At 36.1% G+C, this 24,657-nt stretch overlaps 1 protein-coding gene across 2 annotated transcripts in view; it reads left to right on the forward strand.

Moving 5' to 3' along the window:
• The window catches only part of LOC143909463 (protein tiptop-like), a 364,663-nt gene that overhangs the window by 134,577 nt on the left and 205,429 nt on the right, over window positions 1-24,657 (forward strand). For both annotated transcript variants that reach the window (XM_077427467.1, XM_077427460.1), the window contains one exon: window positions 4,666-4,852. In XM_077427467.1, the coding sequence (XP_077283593.1) occupies window positions 4,795-4,852 (58 nt within the window). In that variant the 5' untranslated portion in view covers window positions 4,666-4,794. The remainder of the gene's footprint in view (window positions 1-4,665; window positions 4,853-24,657) is intronic.

The raw sequence follows: 24,657 nt of genomic DNA on the forward strand, positions 1-24,657 counted from the left end.
TTATTTATTTATGTATTGGTGAATTTACACCAAAGAAACGAAAGCTGAAGAAGAGAAGCATTTCCTTATTTCAATATATTATATGTATATGTACATATATGTAAAAATTAGAAGTAATTCTCAATAATTACTTTACTTTCTTGTTTTGTTATGTCCGGTTTATTGGTGAGTACAAAAAATATGAATTGAGAACTTTTTTAAAGATATGTAGTCGACTAAATTTTAACATCAAATTTTAGTCTAAATCTAAGTCTTATGCTGAATATTATGAATGTAAATTGTAGTTTGATATGTTTATTCGACGCAGTGTTAAATCAGTGACGGTTTATTTATTTATTTTTAATTTCCCGGAGCTTTTCTTGTTACGTTTCGGTCTTCTTTCTTAAAATAAAAATATATTTGGCATTTTATTATAGGAGCGTGTGTGCGTTATTACGCACATATATTCAATATTGCGGAACGCTCCCGGTCGCACATCGTCTCACTTTATGGAATCTCATTTTTTGGCGCGCGCTAGCTGCGGCGTCCTCCTCAATCACGAGAGGTCTCGCACCCTCCCCCCCCCAACACCCCCTCACCAGTACGGAAAAAAGCAGGTTGTTCGACTCGCGAACGCCAGGAAAGCGAGGAGCCAATATTTTACAAGTTTTTGACAGGTTAGATGGCTTTCCTATCTGATGTACGGCTGGGTGTGGGGGTGAGATGGAAGGGCCGTCACGGGGGCCTCCTCTACCCCTTCCCTCTTCAGGGGGCCGGACACCTGTGCTTTTTCAGACGCCAGACCAGCGCAGATGTGGCGATAAATTCCTCGAGTTTATGCCGCGTATATAGCCTCCTTCGCCAAGCCCTCTTGGTCAGACTTCCCTAACCTTTTTCTTGCCCGCGCACCTCTTTCGGAATCCAGCATTATCATCTCAAAATCATACCCCACTCACACTTCTCTTTGCGTGTGGGGAAATATTTTTTTATTTATTTAAAAGTTTTGGACTATTGTGGCATTACAGGAAGAACCTAATGTGCCACAATGGCCTAGCTAATAAAACAAGAGAGGGAGAAAAACAAAAAATAAATAGATGGAACAAAAAGCAAAAGCAAAAAATAAGAAAAAAAAAATAAATTAAGAATATAGAAAATATAAAAAAAAAACAACATTTAAACACAATCATAAAAAAAAACCAGTAAAGTAATAAAATAGCGGATAAATGAAAATTTAAATGAGTAATAAAATACAAAGATAATTTTATAAGTAGTAATAATACAACGAAGGGAATGTCCGATAAATAAGAACAAGCTACAAATACAAAACATCCCTGCGAGGCCCAAATGGAAGAGAGTAGATTGAAATTCCCCTCATACATCACATTCAAATTAGGAAAATAATGATGAGCACAGATTACCAGACAAAAATAATATCCGATGATCTACGCTCACTTAGGTGGAAAATATTGCTTTCAGGCACAGCAGCAACGATTTTATTGAGAAGAATTAAATTTGAATTTTAATAAAAAAGCAAACATTATTTTAGTTATTTTTTAATAAATTTTAACGGCTGGACAATCATCTCGTTCTGTAAACGTTGGGGGGGGATGGCCTCATGTTGAGGGCTTTGGGGGTTAGATTCATTGACCTTTAAAGCGGGCTTAGAACCCATTTAAAAATTTTAAATGCCTGAAGCCGCATAGCTTTTAGTAAAATAAAATACTGAAATTGTAAATTGGACACATCAATAATAGTTATTCATAAAATCTTCTTTTTTATTATTTTGAAATGCTTTTTATAGTTTATAAATTATGTTTACAGTATACATTTATTGTGTCTAATATATGTATGTATGTAATCGTTACTGGTTTGGTGATCATTTTCAATCAAAAATTAACAATGTGTGTCAGTTGTAATATAAAAAGTTGAGTTTTGACAGTTCTGTTTTTACGAATGCTTTAAAATTCAATAATGCGTTAATATTTAACGGTATTACGAATTATGGTAACGTGTACCGTATTAAGATAACTCTAAGAATGTGTTCAAAATAAAAATGTGACTTTCCAACTCAATTTAGTAGCCGATTTTTTCACGAAAACCTAACCTGGTTGCAACTTATTGTTAAAGAGTATTTTCAGTTGTAATATATTTTGACCGGTCGGAATATAATTCGCCATATGAATCAACTTACATGGGGTTATACGGAATATATTCCAACTAGTCAAAATAAATTACAACTGAAAATACATTACAACTACAACAGTAGTTGGTACCAGGTGAGATGGAATATACATATGTATGTATTCCACTTGGTTAAAATATATACGTTTTACCTTTTGTGTGTTTGAGGCCTTTAACTATTGGGTGGGTTTAAAAGTGTCCAAAATGCTTCATAACGTTAGCTTGATATCATTATATACTATACTATAGATTTTTTTACCGGATTTTTTTCCATTTCCTAATTTTATGACCCGGAAAATCTACCTATTCAGATTTTAAGATACTTTTTGAAGCTTCTTAATGGACTTCTGAAAAGTTCATATTCCGCTGGTTAAGAACGTCTGTTCTCGGTGTTCCGTAGGGAGTGAGAAAGAGGAAGGGGTGGTGGCCGGTCAGGCTGCCTGGCGATTTATTCGCAGCGCACAAAGGAGCTTGAATGATGGAATCTGGCTAGCTGGACCGGGCACAACAGCCGCAAAGTGATTTCGCGAATCATCGCCCTCGGCCCTCTTTGCGACCGTTTCGCCGCCCTGATGGACGCCATTCATCGCCTCCGCGAAATCGAGGGTCCTTTCCTTACCACCACCCCCCCCCCCCCCCCCACATCCACCGCCTCGTTCCTCTTCCCAGCCTCCCGTTCCGAATGACGGATATAAGCGGCGGGCAGTTCATAGAATCGACGGACCTTTCGCGCCCTGTGACGGATACAAACGGCCCAGCCGCCGCTTTGTGACCGGATATCAATGGCGAACCGGGAGGAATAACTCTCCCTTTCCCTCCATCCACCCCCCACTGGGTCACACAATGGCCGCGGATATTTATTTTATACATCTGCTGTGTGACGCAATGCGCGGCAGTATATCGCGAGAGATGTTGCTTCCTCTTCGTCTTTCGCTCGTCCTTTTTACTTTTTTTTTGCACGGGAGTGCTTGCAGCCATTACAACCACTTAGCGATTCTTTTTCGCTTCAACACCTCCGAGGTACTCTGGGTGTGTGAAGTTGTGACTTGAAGACGGTGGAGTCAAATTTATTGCAACATCGACGAGTTTTTCGTTTTAGCGCGAATTTTTTACTCGGGTATGTTTTTAAAATTAAAAACATATTCAACTAAGTCAAAAAATCAAGCCAGTTATTCGAGAAATACGTATGGCATCATCATCATTATCTACAGCCATTCCCTATCCACTGCTGGAAAGCCTCTCCAACCATTCCATTCGTCTTTATTGTGAGCAACTATCATCCATCATCCATCTCACCCCACACATTTTTCTAATTTCGTATGCCCATCTTGCTTGCAGTCTTTCTTTTACCCTTTAAAATTCTTTCGGGTACGATTCTAGCACTTTTATTCACCATTTGTCCATTCTTCTAGTACGTGACCCGTCTATTACCATTTAAATCTCTTCACTCTCTCCACTATATCGACTACCCTTGCTATGCATCTTTCGTCTATTATTCTAGCCACGTGGTCCGCCCATTTTAGTAATATAAAAATTACCCAAATTTAGTCAAATATATTGTATGTTTGCCATCATCATCATCATCATTCAACATTCACTGCTGAATGAAGGTCTGTCTAACACGCTTTCATTCGTCTCTGTTTTGTTCAACTCTCATCCACCTCACCCTACACATGTTTTTTAATTTCTTAACTTAATTTCTCATCTATCTCACCCCCAAATTTTCTTAATTTCATCTACCCATCACCCATTAATCCTTTCACATTCTCTCGTTTAAAATTCTTGCACTTCTTTTGTCCATTCTCTTCTAGCTACATGACCCACCTACTGCCATTTCAATCTCTGCACTCTCTTCTCTATGTATTCATTACCCTTGTCATACTTCTCACCCACGTATTCTGTTTCCTATCTCTGTTCGTTATGCTGAGAATACAGCGTTCCATACTTATTTGAGTGCATTGGAATTTGTGTAGCATATATACCGGTAATGTAGTATAGGTGTAATGTATTGAAAATGCCTTGAATATGTGGTGCAAAAATATCACTTTATGCAAGGTTTGCAAGGAAAATTATTATGTAGATTTATGTAAATCAATTGGATTTTTCATATTCATAAGTATTTCATGTGTATTTTGAGGCACGGCTGGCAATATTGATTTTGTACGATAGTATTGTCCAAAGTATTTTAACGCTAATTTCACATATGTACAACTGTACAAGGGATTTATAGTGAAACAACTCGTATTTTTATTTTATCCTATCAACAACGTGTGGGCGTACGTACGACCCCGGCCAGCGAAAGCACGTCCTTTTTCGCTCACTGGATGGAAGTGCACGTGTCACAATAAATAAGCCAGGACGAGGGGCGAGGTGTTCACCTGTCGGCCAATGCTAATTTGGAGATTTATCCGGGAGATCGCGACACGACGAGTCGACGTTATCGGTGCGGACCGACCGCGATTCCAATTTTTCACTCGAGTTTATTTTGTTTGTGAATTGTTGCAGGTGAAGTGGTATGATGCAGTTGGGACAGGTGCGGGTGTGAGGAAGAACACTCGCTAGCACAAGTTGGAGCTGTGGTGTGGCGGGAGGGCGCGAGTCGCCCCCCAGCCCCTGCTGCTGCAGCAGGACAACATGCGCTCCAAGCAGCAGCCGAGGCCTTCATACCGCTGGCTGAAACCACAAGATAACGGTCAGTATCTTATATTAAAAAAAAATCATGATAAAATTGGGGTTCGTTCAGAATCAAGGCTGAAAGTGACAATTTTAAAAGGCAATTTTTCGGTTTATTTTTCGTTTGATGTGTGTAGCTGTGTGTCCATTCGGGGAAATATGGTTTATCGATTTATTTTATTATGTTATTGAATGTGCGATCGGTCGCGAAATAGGTTTTTTTGCCCCCCCGATGCACTCAATCTCCCGTGGACCACCCTTCTCTGCTTACATATTTTCCGATTATGCGTTTATGCGCGTGCACGATTTCTAAATGTGCAATAATATAAAGCGTGTCTAGTGCATCTGTGCAATACGAATAATAAAGTTCCAGTTTAAAATTTTGATTTTGATATTGATTATGAGAAACATGATGTAGATAGAGGTCGTTCTATTTGTTCCATTTCCACTCCGTGGAAAAGATGCATTAAGATTATCATTGACTCTTGCTTTTGCGCAATTTTTTCGAAGAGTCCGGGTGGGCTTTTATAAATGGAACTATATTAGCCAATTGAAAAAAGGGTACAAAAAAGGAAAAAAATCATAAATTCACTACATCAATTTGGTTAATTTTCAGACTGGCTGAAAAAATGTAAAATTTGAATCCCAATTCAGTTCTTAAATGTTCAGTTCTTAAATGTCTACATAGCTCTAATTCATAAAACTTGGAGACTCCTTTAATTCAGTTTGTATATTACGCTGGAGTGAACGATGCGAATTTTGGATTTCTCTCAATGATCAGTGGAATAGATCAAGGGAACATTAAACCAAAAATTTCATTGATTTTAAACCATGTCCCTGTTTGTGCTTCCAAATAATTGATTGATCACCACAACATTTTCGAAGGTTTTTTTTTCTAATAAAATTAGTAATTTGATTAAGGCATTTATTGTGATTAAAATAAAGATGAATAAGACCAAGGAAGCTCTCAACAAATTTTATTTTCAAAATAATGACGGAACATGAAAAAATGACGATTTTCTGAAATGTGAGCGTGACTTTGTGTGGGAGATTCTGGCAAAGCGGCGAGTTTGAATTAGCATAAATCAGTTAAAACGAATCAAAAAATGATCCAATTAAACTGCAATAGGTGATTATTAAGGGCTAATTTTTTTTGAAGTGGTAAAAAAATCGAAACTTCCAAAAAAAAATTGATTATTTTTACAAGTCTCTTCTATGTTTCATTTATAAGGCTATTCTTAGTATCGCTTCGCTAATCTAAGGTCAGGCAATATTCCTACATTCTTCCGATCGGTTTGAAACTTTGCCATTTTGCGTGGTTTGGTCACCGATAGAAATTTAATTCGCTTCCGTTAGTTCGATGGTGAAAAATAACCGAATAAACACGTTTAAGAAATCAAAAGTTTCGGAGACGATGACATTTCGTGGCCAGAAAGCCTTATTTCTTTGACTCTCCGCCCCCTACTCGTTTGGTGAGACTTAAATTGTTTAAACGCCTAAAACTTTATCTTTTTCACACTATATTTTAAAAAATTTACATTATCCATAGGCTCTCATTATCTCTCATTTTACTTCAGTAATAGGTTATATGAATGAATGTTATTGAAATATTTTTTAATTTCATACTTCCTTGATACACAAGTTTTCCACTTGGTGCACCGTGGGAATTTCAAAATTCTCATTTTTCGCTCTGATATACTTACATATGTATGTATGTATATAATCAGTTAATCTTGTGGTTTTCATTACTCTTTGACTTTGTACTATATTTTTTGGATCGATTTCTTTTAGATTTGTATAGAGGTATTTAAAAAAATGCTTTCAAAATTTTGAAGAAGTTAAATTTGGAAAAAAATCAAAAGAATCCATTAATTTTGGTCGTTTAGTTAATTTAATCGTATATCACATAACTACATATGTAGATCCGCAATTTATTCGACCCGTACAAAAGTATGATTATTCAATCGAGTCGACTCATGCCTGTGACTTTGGAAACGCATTTTTGAATATGTGTCCCAGAATTGGCGACATCCACACACGCTCCACGGTTTGAGAAGCGCCGAGGCGACACTTCCTTTTGATACGTGTTGTGCCTTTTGCCGGTTTTTATTAGATTGTCGCGTTGTAAGCTCCCCGCACTTTCGCACGCACATCCATCGCTTACACCTCTCTCTTATGACTTATGGCCGGGTGACTTATGGCGCCTTCTGCGACGCACAATACGGCCCCGTTTTTGACGGCCAATGGAAAAAATTACAGTAATATATTGCATGACGGGGACCAAAGCGCTCACCATTCGCCGCATAAATCACCAGCCACTGTCTCCTCACCCCGTATTTAGATTTATACCCCCACGAACAATGAGATACGAAACTGCAGCTGTGTGTGCAACTCTACGTATGCACAATACACCGATGCAATATTCGTTATTACCGCATCGAATTCCTCTTTCGGCCGCGTTTTGTGCACTACTCGTATGAATATATATGCGTATGTATGTATGTATGTTTGTATTTTTCTTTTCGATTCGAAGCGTTCGCTTATGTTTTGTCGTGTGTGTGTGTGTGTGTGTGTGTGCTTGTATTTTTTAGTCGTTGAGATTTATGCCGTTGTCTGTTTCGCTTGGCCGTTATTGTTTCGAACGAGTTTCTTGTCGACGCGTTTGTGTGTGTGTTTTTTTTTATTATTATTCAGGAATAGTTCCAAAATATATTGCGTCTGAAAAGTTCAAATTGTGCAATCGTGATCAACGCCACGGCCAAGAAAGGCAGTACTTTTTTTTTTTAAAGCATATTCTGTCGAGTTTTGTGGACAATTTTATCTACTGTTCTATTAACTTCATATTATAAATAAACGTTTATAAAATGTTTTTTATTCATCAAAATCAAACGTTGAACGTTTACTATTATTAATCAAATTAAAGTGAAATTGATGCAGTGATGCATTGAGCGACCTGCCTTTTATAAGCAGGTACTTAGGCCATATGAAGGCATTCTATACGGAGCACTGGCAGTGCGTGTATCTCCTTGATCACCCAATAAATGCTGTGAAGCGACTTTGGCCTTTTATTTGGATCCTCCACCCACCCCTGCGCAACAATATGTAGTGCATATGCAAAATTCACCATTGTTATTGTTATTTTCCCGTGATTTGAGTGATCCTTCCGAAAGTGGATCGTTGTCGCTAACGAACTTGTTAAACCTTTCGAGAATGCGAGAGTCAAGGGTCGCCATTTGCGGCTGGTAATGGTCACGATGGACCACTATTTAGCGCGTATTACCCGTTCCTTTCACGCATTCGTTTCGCCTCGTTATAAATAATGGCGTTCGCACGAAAGCAATACCTTCTCTTACACTCAACGCCGTTTTGAGTACGTTTCAATGTTTGCTCATATGGGTAATAAAACGCGGCGATAAAGGCCGCCTTACACAAAACAATACTTCCGGTTATTGCGGACGTACGCGCGACGGTGGTGCCTCCTAGCTTGATGCGAACAGAAAGCTCGGCGCTGAAATAAGCTGAAAGCTCGTTTATTTGCATTGCAACGATAATGGAGTTTTCAGAAATTGGATTAATTCTGTCGCCTTTTATTACGCTTAGCCGCGTTCATTAGCGGGTTCCGTTCGCAACTGATTGCTCGTAAAATCGTTTTTTATTATTATGGTTTTTTCGTTTCGAAAATGCGGCGAATGAACGCGTGGACGGATTCCATTAGTAAATCAATTGGAAATACATATTTATATAATTGCGACTTTTTTAATCTTGAGTGGGATTTCGCTGCCATGGTATAATACATACATATATCGAAGTTTTGGTTGTTTCATGCAATTCAAAATATACATTATTGATATGGCCACATATACATTATTTTGTTTTTAGCTTTTTACCAGCGGCATGGATAAATAAATGGTTAACGTGTAATGCTTTCAATTGTGTGGTCACGGGATCAATCCCCGGCTGTGCTGCTGGCCAGACCTTGGATATGTGACTCCAAGGTCAATCATTTCCTAGCAGAGTTGGCCAATTTATCTGATTCTATTGAAACGTTTCAACGGAAAATTGAAAAAATTTCGCAAAATTCGAATGATTTATAAAATGCTGCAAATTTGCCTCTATGATTGTTAATCGATGTTTATAATACGCCTCGAATAATACTTACAATGCTTATGTAGAATTTATAGAAAAAACATTTTTGTATACGGTTTTATTTTATATATTATTTTTATAAATATTAAGATATTAAGGCGCGGTTAACGATTCACTGGATTCTGCCATGTTCCAACTTCTATTATATGTACATAATTTCGTTCTGTAATAAATTAATTTCTGAATTTAATAATAATACACATCATAATAATAATAAAACATAATGTGCTTCTGTAGGTAGCGCCATATCAGTTTTCGAGCTTTCGTCGCGGCACTCTTGAAACTTTGCCCTCAAACAAAAACCAGTTTCGTTTTATTGACTTACATTTGGGAAAACTTTGTAATGAAATGTGTTAATTATTATGCGCCGTATGATTAACGATCGACTCAAAAAGTCGTAAAAAATATACATATAAAAATTTACGACATTGTTTGTATGTGTGTGTGTTTGAAGTCCTTTTCGGACGCGCGCGTGTGCTCGAGAATTCCCATAAATGTCCATCATTGCCCATTTTTTTCAAAAGAATATTTCTCAAAATTTATTTGTTTGTTTTTTATCAAATGTTCCGTATCGTCGATTTTTATCTACATGCATACTTTTATTACGTATTCAATTTTTAAACAGTACATATGTATGTAGAACAAATAAATTAAACAGAAAAATTCGTTGCACGAACGGGGTGCATAATATTATTCTAAAATATGATTTACACGGTTTAAAATTTGGCAGGCGGACGTGTACTTTCAGATGAGTTAAAGATATTAAATTCAAATCAATGTGAAACGAATATAAAAATAGCTTGCCATTCGAATGATTTAGTATGATACATCGACTTCAAAACATAACGCGATACGAATCAAGATTTTTTTCTAGTGTTTTCTATATTGTCGAATCGGATGTTGCCGGTACAAAATGACCGGTAGTGATCATATCTGTTGGTCGGCCGACAGTCGACAACGAGTAATACAAGCTGAAGTTTATCAGCCATGCCCGAACGGGCCGATTATCGTCAATCACGACCGTCGCTTACGATTTTTTATAATTGAGGTACTTCCTTGAGACATGGTCGAGTGATTCCGAGTAGAGGCGTTGGCCCCACTCGGACGATAACGCGACTGTCTTCTGCCTGTCGGGTCAATTAGACAATGAAAGGTGCGCATTCCAGGTGCCTCCGATGGTCGTAATGATCTTTATGCATTTTATTCCATTTATATAAATAAAAATTAAACTATTTCTTTAATTGAATTACTGTATCTTTAAGTTTTGAAAACATTTTTATAGTCTGCTGTAGAGCCGTGCGAAAAGTTGCGCCCGGAGTGAAGCTTGAAATCGTCTTCCATCGTTTATTTTGTTTATAAGCATATATGTATGCTTAAGTGATTCCATAATAGCAGTGAAAGTAAAATTTCACTGGTATTTTAGGGAATTCATATATTTTCGCTGAATCACTGAATATTTGCTACATGCATGTATGCATATGTATGTAGATGCCCTCAATAGATAACACGTCGTAATATTTCAATAACCAATTTTTATTGCAATCAATCCCTCCTTTTCTTACTTGCTTGACTCTTTATAATTTAGAGTGTTTATCACAACGGAGTTTTTCTTTGGCGTCAAATTTTACAATATTACGTTAAACTGCTGCTAATGTTCATTGTTTGAAGAATTATTAAAACATATTTATAAATAATCCACTTTAAGGTTGTGTGATATGCTTTGAGTTGGCGAAAGTATACGTCTACTAGTGAAAGTATACTTTCATAGTTGAATAAAGATTAACTGTAACAAATATATACATAAATTAACTGTACATACATAAAAAGACACATTTATGTTATATTGTCAAGAGAAAAGACGAACATATGTATGTACATCCGTAGTTTGAAAAAGTGTCATCATTCAAGCTTGACAAATATACATGTTTTTATATTAAATTTTGTCTTTCCTGCCTTCAAGTAGGTAAAATCGTCGATTATTTTATCTAAGATGTTTCATGACGTTTCTACAGATTTCATGACGTTTCTACATTGAGTCGAGTTTTATTTAAATGAATTTGCAGCATAAAAAATTTAAGTTTCTGAAGATGATTTTCATCTCTTTTGACCCTCTCCATGTGCATGGCTCTGGTCAGCTTTATTATTTATGTATTTTACTTTCTTAAAAGGAGAAAGGGAAGAAAATGTCTTAAAAATAAAAGTTTTTCCAGTTCTATCATTCTGTCTATTGAAAAGAAAGGAGATGGGAAGAGTGGGCAGGAAAAAAATATTTATTTTGTTTAAATTTAACTTTAATATAAACTGAGATGAAATTTGTAATCGTTGATTTATGTACAATATGTACATTTGATGTTTGGTAGTTTTCCGGTTTAATAGGATTCTCATTCGGTGTTCTGTCAATGTATTTTAATTTGCGAATCCGCGAATGTTGAGATATCACCGCGCATGGTAAAATATGTGCGTTTATGCTGTATATGGGCGATTTTTTTATGTTTTAATTTGACTAAACACAACCTGTCATGGAATGCGAACCGATGATGATGAATATTCATGGGGGCATCAGGAGTACGGAATGATCGGAGAAATAATTACGAGAGCCTGATTGATTTATAGTCCACTAATGGCGGGTTCGCGGCGATAATTTGTAATTAAATTGTCAAACGCGCGTACTCACATATCCAGAGTGAGGGAGAGAGAGCTCGTTTTGTTTACCGTCATTCGATACGAAATGCGACGTTTCGGTTCTAATTTGTGTCTCGTCTTTGAAATTGTAACGAATGTATGAAATTTGGACTGATTTAATTAAGCCCTAAAAAATTGATGGATGTATTCCTCATAGTTGTAAGATTTGTTCGGAATAATTTCAAATCTATCTAGTGCGCAAGTTACTGTGAAAAAGTTTTTTGAGAAAATGTATTAATTAGTTTTGAGTTAAAATTTCATTAAAAGAATGACGTGAAAATTAAATAAAATTTAGAAATTTTAAAGAATGCGGATTTTTATTGAGGTAGTTTCTTTCAAAATCACCATCGCTTAGGGATTGTCTCTTTCATTGTTTCATTCACCCACTCTCTGTAATCATTTCTGTTTCAAGAGAATGATTAGCCCCGGAGGATAACTTTCTTAGGATAATTTAATTCGACGAATAATACTAAGATTAAAATAAAAACTTTATGTGGTCACTAAATTCGTTTTTCATAGTATAGTTGTTGTACAAAGACATGCTTATTTACATTGATTTTATAATAACTGTTTAATAAGCTGCGTCTTTTATGAACAGAAGAAATAAAATTTATTGGTGAATCGGAATAGTGTTGCACTTGGCGTGATTTCTTCCCTTTCTAGCAAAACAGTGAAATATTACGAAGATTTACAGATCTGTCTCTCATCTTCAACTTGTTATGAAATTTCCAAAACTTACCTAAATGGCTTAGTTTTTTTTTTAGAATGAATCTAGAATAAAAAGCTGTCAAATGAAATAACAATAACATGTGATTGATGGTAGTTCTTGAAAAAATTAACTAGCGCTATCTGATGCAAAAATCCGTCATGACTTTTCCGACTACCCAATATTTACTATAAATATACGCCCACTTTAAAAGTCAATGAAGTCGACCAATAAAGACCTCAACATGAGCCCTCAACGAATACAGTCTGAGAGACAGTTGTCTAGCTATATTGCAATAGAACTATAGTATATATGAGATTATTATCAAACTATTATATTATATTTTGTATCAAAGATTTAACTATAAATTATTTTTAAGTATATTAAATAATTAATTTTTATGTTACGATGACCTAGTAACGCTCGATGTGTGTTTAAAAAAAAACAATGATCATGTAGTGTCATTTGTGTATCATTGATTTAAATTTTCCGTACTATCGACTAAATTATTTTTATTTTCACATTATTGTAGACATTCTCACGTGTCGTTTGGACCGTTCGGTGTACAGCCGTGGTAGTTTTACAGCGTCATTTCAAGATAAATAAAAAGTGGAAAAAAAGAGAGAGACATCAACTCTTCGGGTATATATCACCGAAACGCGTACTCTTACATATCTATTGCTATTTATCTCGGCGGGTGAGAAACCGGACCGCGGCCGCCGGTTGGGACGCCCTGTTCGAGGTGAAAACATCTTCATCCACGATTTATATATACGCGATGCTCGTGTATCTGGCTTTTTTTCCTCTTCGAGTTATAAATCTCTCACGTTTACGTTTTCAATGGACATTCAACAATCGCCGGCAGTGTGGGTACGGTAGACCAACTCAGGGACAGTGCGTATGTACTGTGCGTACGCTAAGAACGCGAAAGATGTGGAAATAATATAAAAAAAACTTCTACTACTACTAGTGTTACCATTTCCATATCGCCTAGTTATAAGCGGAGGCTGAAATATATTTAAGAGGCACCATAAGACGGATAGACGGCCATAAATCTATCAAATGTGAGAAACACATTATGTTCACCGGGTTTTGTAAACCTCCCCCCGTCATGCTTCGAATGAATCCAGGGAATTAGAATTGCTTTTGTACATATGACGTTTCCGTTAAAATGTTGCGTGGATGTTCTTTTAACGTTTTGGTCATTGCATTATTATAAATTGTGCAACCCGTCGTTTGTGCAAATTTTTTTTTTGTCAATCATATTTGATTGAATAGACGCTTCGGTGAAAGTTTCACTTTTGTGATTTCAGCTTTTTTATTTTTTATTATTGGTGCCATTTTTCCGAATGATTGAAGTACTTTTCGGCCGCTTATACTGTATTCGGCGAATTGACCGAATTATTTTCAATTATTGGTGAACGTTCGTTAGCGGCGATGATAACGCGCGTCACGCCGCGCTTTCGCGTCCATCAATCACGCGACTTGACGAGATTGAATTCCAGCTGTCCGAAACTCGTTCATTGTACATACATTTCCATTATTTATATGCCAGCACCAGTGGGAGCGAAAAAAGGGGAGGATGTTTTCGAAATATATATTTATGTATATATCTCCCACGTAAAAGGAAACGTGCTTAACCTGCGTAAATCTTTTAGTTTCTAAATGCGCAAGTCTATTTTTAGAGATCAAATATTTCAAAACTAATAATATCACTCCTATGGAGAAGAATCCTTCTAAAAGAATCCTTTCGGGGATCTGGGAATCGTATTTTGCGCGAATTTCAATTTTGGGGGGCACTGATGATATTTGCTCGAGAGCTACAAAAATGTTGTGTTTCATACTGCGCGCAAGTAAACCTTTCCAGAGTGCATTAGTATATGTATGTATCTTATATAACTAGTACGAATCACTCTTGAGTTTTCTTTTATTATATAGAGCCCTAGTGTTTGAGAATCGAGAGAGTTCAGAAAAGGTTTCTCAGATATACCTATATGATAGTTTACGGTCGCTATCCTCGGCTCTATCCTAGTGCCTACCTACTGGGAGCACTAGGTTATAATTCCCTTGACGAAAGTGTATTTGGGGAAATATTTTTATAAATTACTAGTTGATTTGGTGAAAATTCCTCAAATTTTCGCAGAATTGAGCTTCAATGTTCCCAGCCAACATACATACATTAGATACCGCAATTTACTTCTCCTGGGGCACGTACCAATTTGATGGTTTCGTCGCCTGTTGCCAGGGGCATCATGGCCCTAAATCAGATTTCTATTAAATTGGATTTGCTTAGTCAAAAATATGCTGATCAAGTTGCGGGATTGTTTAATTTGAGATTGTAACGTGTTCTATTATTGTACCTATTTGTTTTATATTTACACTAATTTTATTTTGTATGATGTTTTACTTTCTTCTCATTGTATCTTTTTGTTGCTAAGCCACAGTGTAGACTTGTTGCTACTCTATTATGTCACTTTGGCAAAATTGTAATAAATAAAAGACTAATAAATTCACATACATCGATGAAAAGTTGAATCTAGCCGATTTAAGTTCTATAGGTCTCTTAGATTTGATCAGAATGTTTTTAATAATGTGCATCTTTAAAGGTTGAAATATTTAAGTTTTACTTACATAATTTGTGATCAATCTGAATAACTATGCATCATCACGCAGGTGAGGAATTTTTCATGTGAAATCGTCGGGAAAGGAGAACGATACGCGCGTGGGGCTGTCCGTTTTCCGAAGGCAGTTTGTCACGCGCTACTTGAGCACAGGTAGCAATAAAACACCACGGTTTGGCGAAGAGGTCCAGACCTCACCCCGCTTCAGTGCCGGATGTTAACGCTTTTTGCTTTATTGAAAACCGATAGCGCCCGCGGGGGTTGTTATATGTGGGTGGTGGCACGCGAGCCAACGGTCACCCCACGCTTTCCGCCCCCCTACCCCCGAAACACTAAAGCCATACGTCTGTCCAAGATTTAAGGTCAGTTCGTAACGATCTGAAGGGGTGTTACATTCGACGATTCGTTCTAAACTACACGAATCCTTGTATGTACATATGTATTTATATGTACATATGTATGTAGTATGTACCTTAATGAGAGTTTGCTTGACTATAAAAAAGCAACTTGTTATGAGGCTTGTAATAAAAATTAGGAAGGACTTGGTTGAAATATTGCATACTGAAAATTTTCTGCAGGAAGTTTGGAATTTATATCTAGCAGTAGGAGTGTAAAATAATTTCAGGTGATAACATATTATTATAGTTTTATTTGTATCGGGGAATAGGAACATAGTGACAGGTAGACCAGTCATTTGGTAGAGTGGACGTTATTCTAAATTCTTTTGATACTCTTATAAATTTGAATATAATGCATTTGTACAATGTCAATATTGATGTTTTGTATCTTTGATACGTACATACGTACCCTTTGAATTTGAGTATTAGGATTTCTCAAAGAAATCCTATAAAATGAAGTGTATCGTTGAATTGGTGACTAGGCCGATTATAGATTTGTATCATGCTTGTTTACGACTAATTACCTAGTTTGACCATTGTATTAAAGTATTTTAAGTTAATGAGCACTAAAAAATGGCCAAACTGAGTGTTATATGAATATTTGTTCGCGAAGTGATATAAACTTATTGTTGGCTTGATATTTCGATACCAGATTTTATGTAACTTTATGATTTTTATTATTTTAATATTCGATCTTTAGAATCGTAAATGTAATATTTATTTTATAAATCTATTGATTCCCCAAATCATATAATTTTTTATGCATGCTATGTGTGAGATGTACACATGTATGTGTGTATATTTGATATTTTCAAATATATACTCAAGATACATATTCTCAAGTATGTCATCATCGTTATCATCTACAGCTACAGACTTCCACCGTTGGATGAAGGCTTCTCCAACACGCTTCCATTCGTCTCTGTTTTGTGCAACTCTCATCCATCTCACGACGCATATTTTCCTAATTTAGTCTATGTACCTTCCTTGCGGTCTTCTTTTTTTCTAAATTCTCTCGAGTATCATTCTGGCACTTCTTTTGTCCATTCTTCTATAGATGTACATAAGTACGTGACCCACTCATTATCATTTCAATCTTTTCATTCTCTCCACTGCCCTTGTCATACTTCTCGTCTACTTTGTGTAGCATCTTGGAGTTCAGTGTCCATGTTTTACGTAAATCATCGGACAAACACATTGTTCGAAGATATTTTTCGTCAGGCTTTCAAGTATGTATGTATGTACATATGTATTTGAAAATATTATATGTAATAGTTTAAACTTGAATAGCTTAATACTGGTAGACATAAAACATCAGTATATACATACATATGTATCTGTTGAAGATGATTGGTCAATCGCTAATCGATTGTACTGTTTTGATGTAAAATTTTCCTGATTTCCCATTGTGATAATAATCGACAACACAGCCTCTTTCCGTTCGCGTCAGCCGGTTGACCTTTTCGTAAGGCTTTAACGACGACCGCTCCGTTGTCAAATTTGTCGTTTGCTAACGTCCAACGGGCCATAGTTCGATATGATTAACGCTGAATCGTTAAAATACACTCTTATGTATGCTTGCGTTGTCGACACGGTGGGTCCACTCACCCACCGGTCGATTATTGAGAATCAGTATGCAAATCGACGCGAACCGGCGACCGGTGGCGTCTCGATTTTAATTTATTTGACGACAGCGGGTCGCTAACAGTCCAAGAATGTCCGCGTAATGGGCCCGAAGACGACAGACCAATCATATTGATGAATTTTAATAATCCCGCGTGTTTATTATCCGGTCGCGCTGTGTTAACCTTTGACCGCGCGGTGAAATGTCACGTCCGCCTGTCTGAGAATATTTTAACACGCTGTATGCCGGTCGTTTGCTATTGATGCTTGCGAGGACAAATTGTGATGAGAACTGCTTAAGGTAGATAGTACAGTTCCATATATGTACATACATATATAAGTGTGCGTTATGAAATTATGATCGTCATATATTCTTTGGCACTTATTTATTAACAATTTTGTATAAGCTATTGTATTATGACTATTGAAATGAATGAAGGTGACGACAGTAGATATTTCATCAAAAAATATATACCTAATAATAAGCCAAACATATGGTGAGCGTATTTATAGAATATTTAAAACTTATGAATTTTTCATTTCTATATTGTGCAAAATAAAATTTATTTTTAATGTACATATGATTTTTAGATTTTAATTTGTATAATGTATACATATGTATGTATGTTACAGTATAAGTGCCCATTCCAGTTCATTCATGCAAATACTAGTTTTTTCATACATTGGTTCATACTAGTTTGTTCATATACCAGTCACAAGCTGTCTTCAAATATACTCACCAGGTGTCGCATGAAACTTTTACCTGTCAAAACTTTTCAGCTGTCAAAATTTTTGAGATGACGATGCGCCAAGTATTTAAACGGGAAAACCTATGGAAACCACATTAAAAAGTCGCTATAATTCCCGTTTCCGCTAATTTTTAAAATATTGCAACCCACGGTGAGTGGGTAAAATACATAGAGGATGGCACAAACGATTGAGACTACTAAACTTTTGCCCAATAGTGAATGAAACGTAAAGGAGGTAAGTAAAAAATGAAATATAGTTCGTTTGTCAATTTGTTATTTTATGTACACCATTAGCTGACCAGATTAGTTCACATATGTTCATGAATGAACGAAATGTACACTTGTACTGTAATTGCATTCTAATTTTTATGTATTTGCATACTAATTTTTTTAAATGCTTTTATTTTGCTATTGTACATAATATGATAAATTTCCATAGAGATTTAAATAGGTTTCTCCAAGTTTATTTGTTAAATTGTATACATTTTTATTGATTTCAAAAGAACGTGTTTAATAATATGCATAGTTTTGATGACTTTTGAAGAAGTTTTTTTTCGTGTTTCAATACATACATAGAAATTTGTTGTTTTCAAAATAAATTTGTTTATAATTTTCCAATAAATTAATTCGATGAATATGATAATCAATTATGAAAAAAATTTGAATGAGAAACCGGTCGAACCACATGCGGTTTTTCCAATGTCGTTCTTATGCGTCCTTCACCTCCAAACGTACATACGTCACGAATTGAATTAAGCATATTTATACAAATCTCGAAAAAAAAACATAGACAGCGTTGATGGATCAATTCGATTATTAGTTGTAAATTTTCAGCAATTAGTAAACGATGCCCATTTTCCAATCATAAAAATATTATAAATAAGCTTTTTGTCTCTCGGGCGAAATCGCCGATGGTAATAACAATAAAACAAAAAAACGTATTCAAATAAACGTTTACAAGACGAATAAATAAATGTAAATTGGACACGGACGTGTGTCAAGCAAGTGTAGCCGGAGAATGTTTAATTTTGTCATTTGTTTTTATGATCGGAAAATGACTCCCACGTGACACACTTTAGAATTGTGAAAATACATAGAAAGTAGTACTTATAATAGTATAATTTTGTTTTGACTTTCCTTGAATTTTCCGTCTCAAATCAAACCGATCGAAGCTAATTGATACGAATATGAACTTTTATATAATCGAATATGACTTGCAGATAGTTCAACACGTTTTCACAACAACGCGAGATAAATTTCTCGCTTCTTTGTGGTATTCGTGCGTCTTTGTATTAATCGAGCTGTCATCGTCGTACAACCCCAAACCAGACGGGCGGTGGGCGAAGATCGGCGTCACCTAATGGTCAAATATGACCATAACAATGGAGGCTCGACCCCGATACATGTCGGTAATTAATAGCCGCATCGATACGTTAAAAATAATGTACGTGAGTAATGTCGTTCGGTGCTCAGCCGTATCTATCCGGTGTCATTTCGCGTGGCGGACGTTTGACGTGCGATAACTCATGCGCGATTATTATTTATAGTGCAGTTATTAAATAGAAAAATACATTGTATGTATGTATGTGTGTTCGTATATCTATAGGTAAAAAAAGTTAAAACATGGAAGTCGATAAAACAACACCTACAAGCCCGACGCTAGTGACGCGGCGTGTCCTCGATTAACCCCGTATACCGTCGAAATACTATTGAAAATTTCAAATTTGGCGCTTTCAAACGAATTAAAAATCGACTTAATTATGATCGATAGATTGGGGGATAGATTGACGTTTTAAATGTATTCATATGTGGTATACGATTCGCAGTAAGATTGGTCCAAGATTGGTCTGAATCCTGTCCACCGTCGGAATACGATCGAGAATCATGCATTTAGCCGGCTTAAATTAATTAAAAATGTATTTAATTATGATGGATAGATTGACGGATATGCTGATGTTTGATAAAAAGGATGCACATTTTATATATGTAGTCGTGAGTAAATCGTGCTCGAGGTGCAGTTGGAATATTGTCGAAAATGCAGTCGAAATGACTGATTGTGGGCAATACTGCCAAATTTTAGTTTTGAGTAACCGATCCGATGGGCTTACGTTTAAAAAATATCAGAAATTCATAATAAACTTTATAAATATGTATGTAAATTCCAATTTTCAGTTCCAAAACCACCATTTCTGTTTGACTTAATTTACAAATTGTTACCACTTCTATTAATTCGATATGTCCAGAATCTTGGAAAATCAGAATAAACGTATAACAGGTAACCAATATTTTTTAAATATTTATAAGCGAAAAACATTCTCTCAGATACCAATCGAGCACTTCTTTCGTCCGTCTAGTTACATGACCTACTCATTGATATTTCAATCTCTTTACCCTCAATATCACATTAACCCTCTTTGTCATACTTCTAAAGCCACGTATTCCGTTTTATATTTCTCCTCGTTATGCCAACCATACAGCTTTCCATACTTTGAGTGATCCGGACCTTATAGAGCATTCTGGCGTTCAATGCCCAAGTTTCGCACTTTTACGTCATCAGTGCCAAGACAGTATGGAATAAGGATAGGATCTTAATGTCTTGCCATTTCAGTCTTTCTATCATCTCCATTTTATCAACTACCCTTGTAATACTTCTCACTCACATATTCCGTTTAATATCTCTCCTCATTATTTCGAATATACAGCATTCCAAACTTGGAGATTTATGCAACATTCTGGCGCTCAATGCCCAAGTTTCGCATCCATACTACACATTGATTGAAGAACGGAATTCATTCACCCAAATGCACTCCATTCTAATTTCATACGTCTCTTTATTACCGGAAATTTCAATGATTTGTCCTACATATAAATAATTTCTAATTTATTCTACTGTCTTATTGTCTAATGTAGTGCTATTGGGCATGCAGTATTTATAATAGATTAATTTAATCTCAGCTTTGTTAATTCTTATTCCTGATATTCTACTTTCCCTGTCTAGTTTTTTTAGTCTGTCAAGTAAGTCCGCTGAATCGCGAGCTATTAATACTGTCGTCTAAAATGGTGACCCAAGAGGTAACCGTTGATGCTAAGATCTATTCAATTAAGTACTTTATTTGTTCATGATAATTGTGGATTTTGTTGCTATTATTATTTTCGGCTTCTGAAATGTTTATAATGTAAATTAACACTGCTTTTATTATCAGTTTAATTTATTGAAAGTTGAAGTGGTGAGATTTACAGATGGTAGTGTTTGAAAATCAATCGTGTATAGTATTGCATTGTGTTCGCCATGATGCAATTTGTTATAAAACGATTTCGCAATTCATAACTCTTTGCGCACCTGTGTTTTATGTACGCGATATATTACAGAATGGAACAACAACCATGACGTGATGAAATTATCGATTGATATTAATAACGTCCACAGTTGGCCTTTAGCGTGATGTAATATAATGGACAAGAGATCACCAGAGTACACCGGCACCACTAGCACAACAGTGTGTATGACAATCGAAGGATCACTCCTACACGCAAGCCTTGGGCATGTTATCCACGGCGTCTCGTGTGTTATTAAGACCCATAAAACGGCGTAACAATGGGGATAAACGGCGCCCGAAAGGTGGGCAATCACCGGCAACTGCCGCCAGTTCAACAGGTTACCTACCCATCGACCGACACGTAACGCCGCGCGTGCAAAATCGCCTCACACGCTTTTTAATTTACCTCACAGGCGGACAATACCACCCTCAGACGATTTTCGAAAGCTTTTCACTTAATTTTGGTTTTTAAAATTTCAATTTTTAAGTGCGCACTGGTGCCAAACATTCGGTCGAAGTTTGCGTTCGCCCGTTTCGATGCGTTGCAATTTCGTGTCAATTTTTATTCCACTTACGCCGTCTATCTATCAGACTTGACGGCAAAATTTGACGTGCTCGGCCATTTTTCAGTCGTTATCGGACATTATTTATAGGGGGATAAGTTGCGCGGCTCAAGGAGCGATCGGTTATATTGAGTGATGTCCGAACGTCACAAATTACAGGGTAACCGCAACTGCATCGGCGAAATACCGGTTACATTCTGCACGAGAGTGTACCGGAAGATGGAAACTTACATACACACAAGCATCATTCGTATCAATTTTCTCCCTTCCCGTCACGACACTTATATTTTCGGCAAATCTATGCTTTGGTGTATCGGAGGTTGAAAGTTCATCATTTCAGCTTTCGTATGTGTGCATTTGATGCATTGTGAATGCACTTTCCCACGGTACATCGGTGTATCTCGCTCGTGACACACTAGCGCCCCCACGACACACGTATAAATCAATCGGCGGCACGTCCGTTGTTAATACGGCTCAATCGAACGGCTTCGGTTTACCTTTTAGACCGCTTGTTAAGCATTGACATGGTGCATTGTGTACCGCAGATGTCTCTCCTACCGATGCACTATCCATCTAACTCTCTCGATGCATTTTTGTGCCATTCAAATGCGTTCCGAACGATTTATGGTCACACTGTTGTATCGCGCTCCGGTGCGACTGACATTATCTGTCGCAATACGCGCAACTTGATTGGTTAATCGTAGGTACGTCAAAGCTAAAGACGTTTAGCGAAGTCAAGTTGATTATACATATGTATGTATTATTATCAGACACGCTTGTCAGTCTTTTTAAAATAAACATTATATTGTTTTATCATTTATGATGTATATTTATTTTTATTGATGCATTTAAATGATATATTGATTTGGATAGTTGTAGGAGATTCAATTTCAATGTGATAAAATGATCCAGATTACTCTCTAAAACTTAATTAGCTGATATAAAATCTTGCCCTGTCTCTTTTTGACCAACGCTTTTAATGTCACGGTGTAATTTTTGAACATAGTAATCCAAAACAGATGAACAGAGTGATAAAAAATATATCCCTCTTAGAAATGAGCTTACGTCAGAATCGTATAGAATTATTTTCTATTTGTTTTCTTGTATAAGTTAAACAAATACAAAAGAATTGTCTAAAAACTATCTTCTACATACAAGTTGCAAAAAACAGTAGATTTTTTTCTTTTGATTATTAGTTAACTAATAATATTTTTTTAAATGACTTCATTTTTGAAAAACGCAATTAAAAAGAGTGATTTTTTACATTGAAAATCAATCATGTTTTAGAATAGAATTATTGTGTCACAAATTAAATTGAATAAGGCAAGAGTTCCCAAGCAAAATTTGGTCGATCTCAATTGTTACGATTGTGAATGTTGAAAATATTATAGTGATGATTTATATATTTTAAAATGGAATATAAAAAAAATACTACATGTATATAATAATTAGATTTAAACCGATTGCCATGTACATTTAGATGAAAAGTATCTCCCAACCTCAAAATGGTTGGGTACCCTTGGAATAACGTAACTGTCTCCGTAAGTGATTTAGTCCACGTAATTTTTTTTTAAATGCGAATAAAAGTTATTTGTTTTTAATTATTATTTCAAATATTAAGGCTGTAATTCCTGGGCTTAATGTCCAAGCTGAGCTGCATTTCAATACATAGTGATATGTCAGAAAACGCGTCAAAATTACCAAAAATTGATGATTCGTCAAAATTTCTTAAAAAATTTTCTAAAAAAATGTATATCTAGAAATTTCAGCTAGTTTCTATTTAAGTATCATTTAAAAAGACAGAGATACGGACATACCAACACGTTTTGACAAAATATCATTATATTGATCATTAATTTATTTTGTTGAGTTCCAACAAAATAAATTAGTTTCTATTTACATATGTACATCCATATGTAGATTGTCAGTTTTTTTTTAAATATAGGAAAGTTGATGTTTTTCGGCGAAATTTGCCTTAATTTATCGGAAACTGGGACCTTATAGAGTGTTTGTATTTTATTTTGATTGTATTGGTGTTTGTTTTGATAATTCCGAAGAATGAGAAATAAACCAATGAAAATGAGCGTGAGTTACCAGAGGCGGCACACGCAAGCTAGCGCACTAAAAACAAGAAGAAAAACAATAATAAAAAAGCGAAAAATAAGTAAAAACTGCGGAAGACAATAAACATGAGCGGTTTGACGTCCCTCAAGACGCCAGAGGTCGGCGAGTAAATCACTCAGGGGTGTGTGCCAGTGAGGGGCGGCTAAATCATTCGGCCCGTTATCAGCGCGGTGGCACCCCCTAACTGAACCCACCCACCTCCCTCCCAAAACCCACCCTCTTCGTGTTCCTTCACCTACGGCGGACGAATGGCGCATAAATCATGACAATTTACTCGGTTACCCAGTCGTCTGGAGGCATCACTCGGGTAATTTACTGCCCCGGGCGCCCTGCGGTCCTACAACCTCGGACGACACCGTTGCTGCCGCCTCTTTGAAACTTCCCGATTTCCCGGGATCGATATGTGCGAAACAGAAGTGCAATAAATATCGCCCCGGTGACGTGCCGTGGCGGAGGTGACGATGAGATCTTATAAGGAACTGAATAAGGAGCGTTGCTCTTACGGGGGTGTCCATACAAGGAGATGAGCTCTAAAGAGCAAGCCGATCGTCTTTTAAATATACACTATTTTGTACTACTATACATATTTTTAAATAATTCAAGCTCTACATATATACATAATGTACATATATACTTGTATGATTTTAGGTTATACTGAAATAAAATGTGTGGAATTATTTATATTATGCGTAATCGTAAAGTTTTGTACTATGAATTTCATAGGTGTTTTATTGGATTTTTAAAATTTATACATTGCGGATGTCGCACGTATGTATTAAGTAGATGCACTTTCCATTTCATTTTCATAATTACGCGCGTAAAAAATATCGTATCCGCTTTTCACTGAAATAACGTTGCGTGAATAATTTATTTGCATTCGATATTAAAATTATTA

Source organism: Arctopsyche grandis, chromosome 1 (assembly GCF_051622035.1).
Source record: "Arctopsyche grandis isolate Sample6627 chromosome 1, ASM5162203v2, whole genome shotgun sequence".
NCBI classification, from domain to species: domain Eukaryota; kingdom Metazoa; phylum Arthropoda; class Insecta; order Trichoptera; family Hydropsychidae; genus Arctopsyche; species Arctopsyche grandis.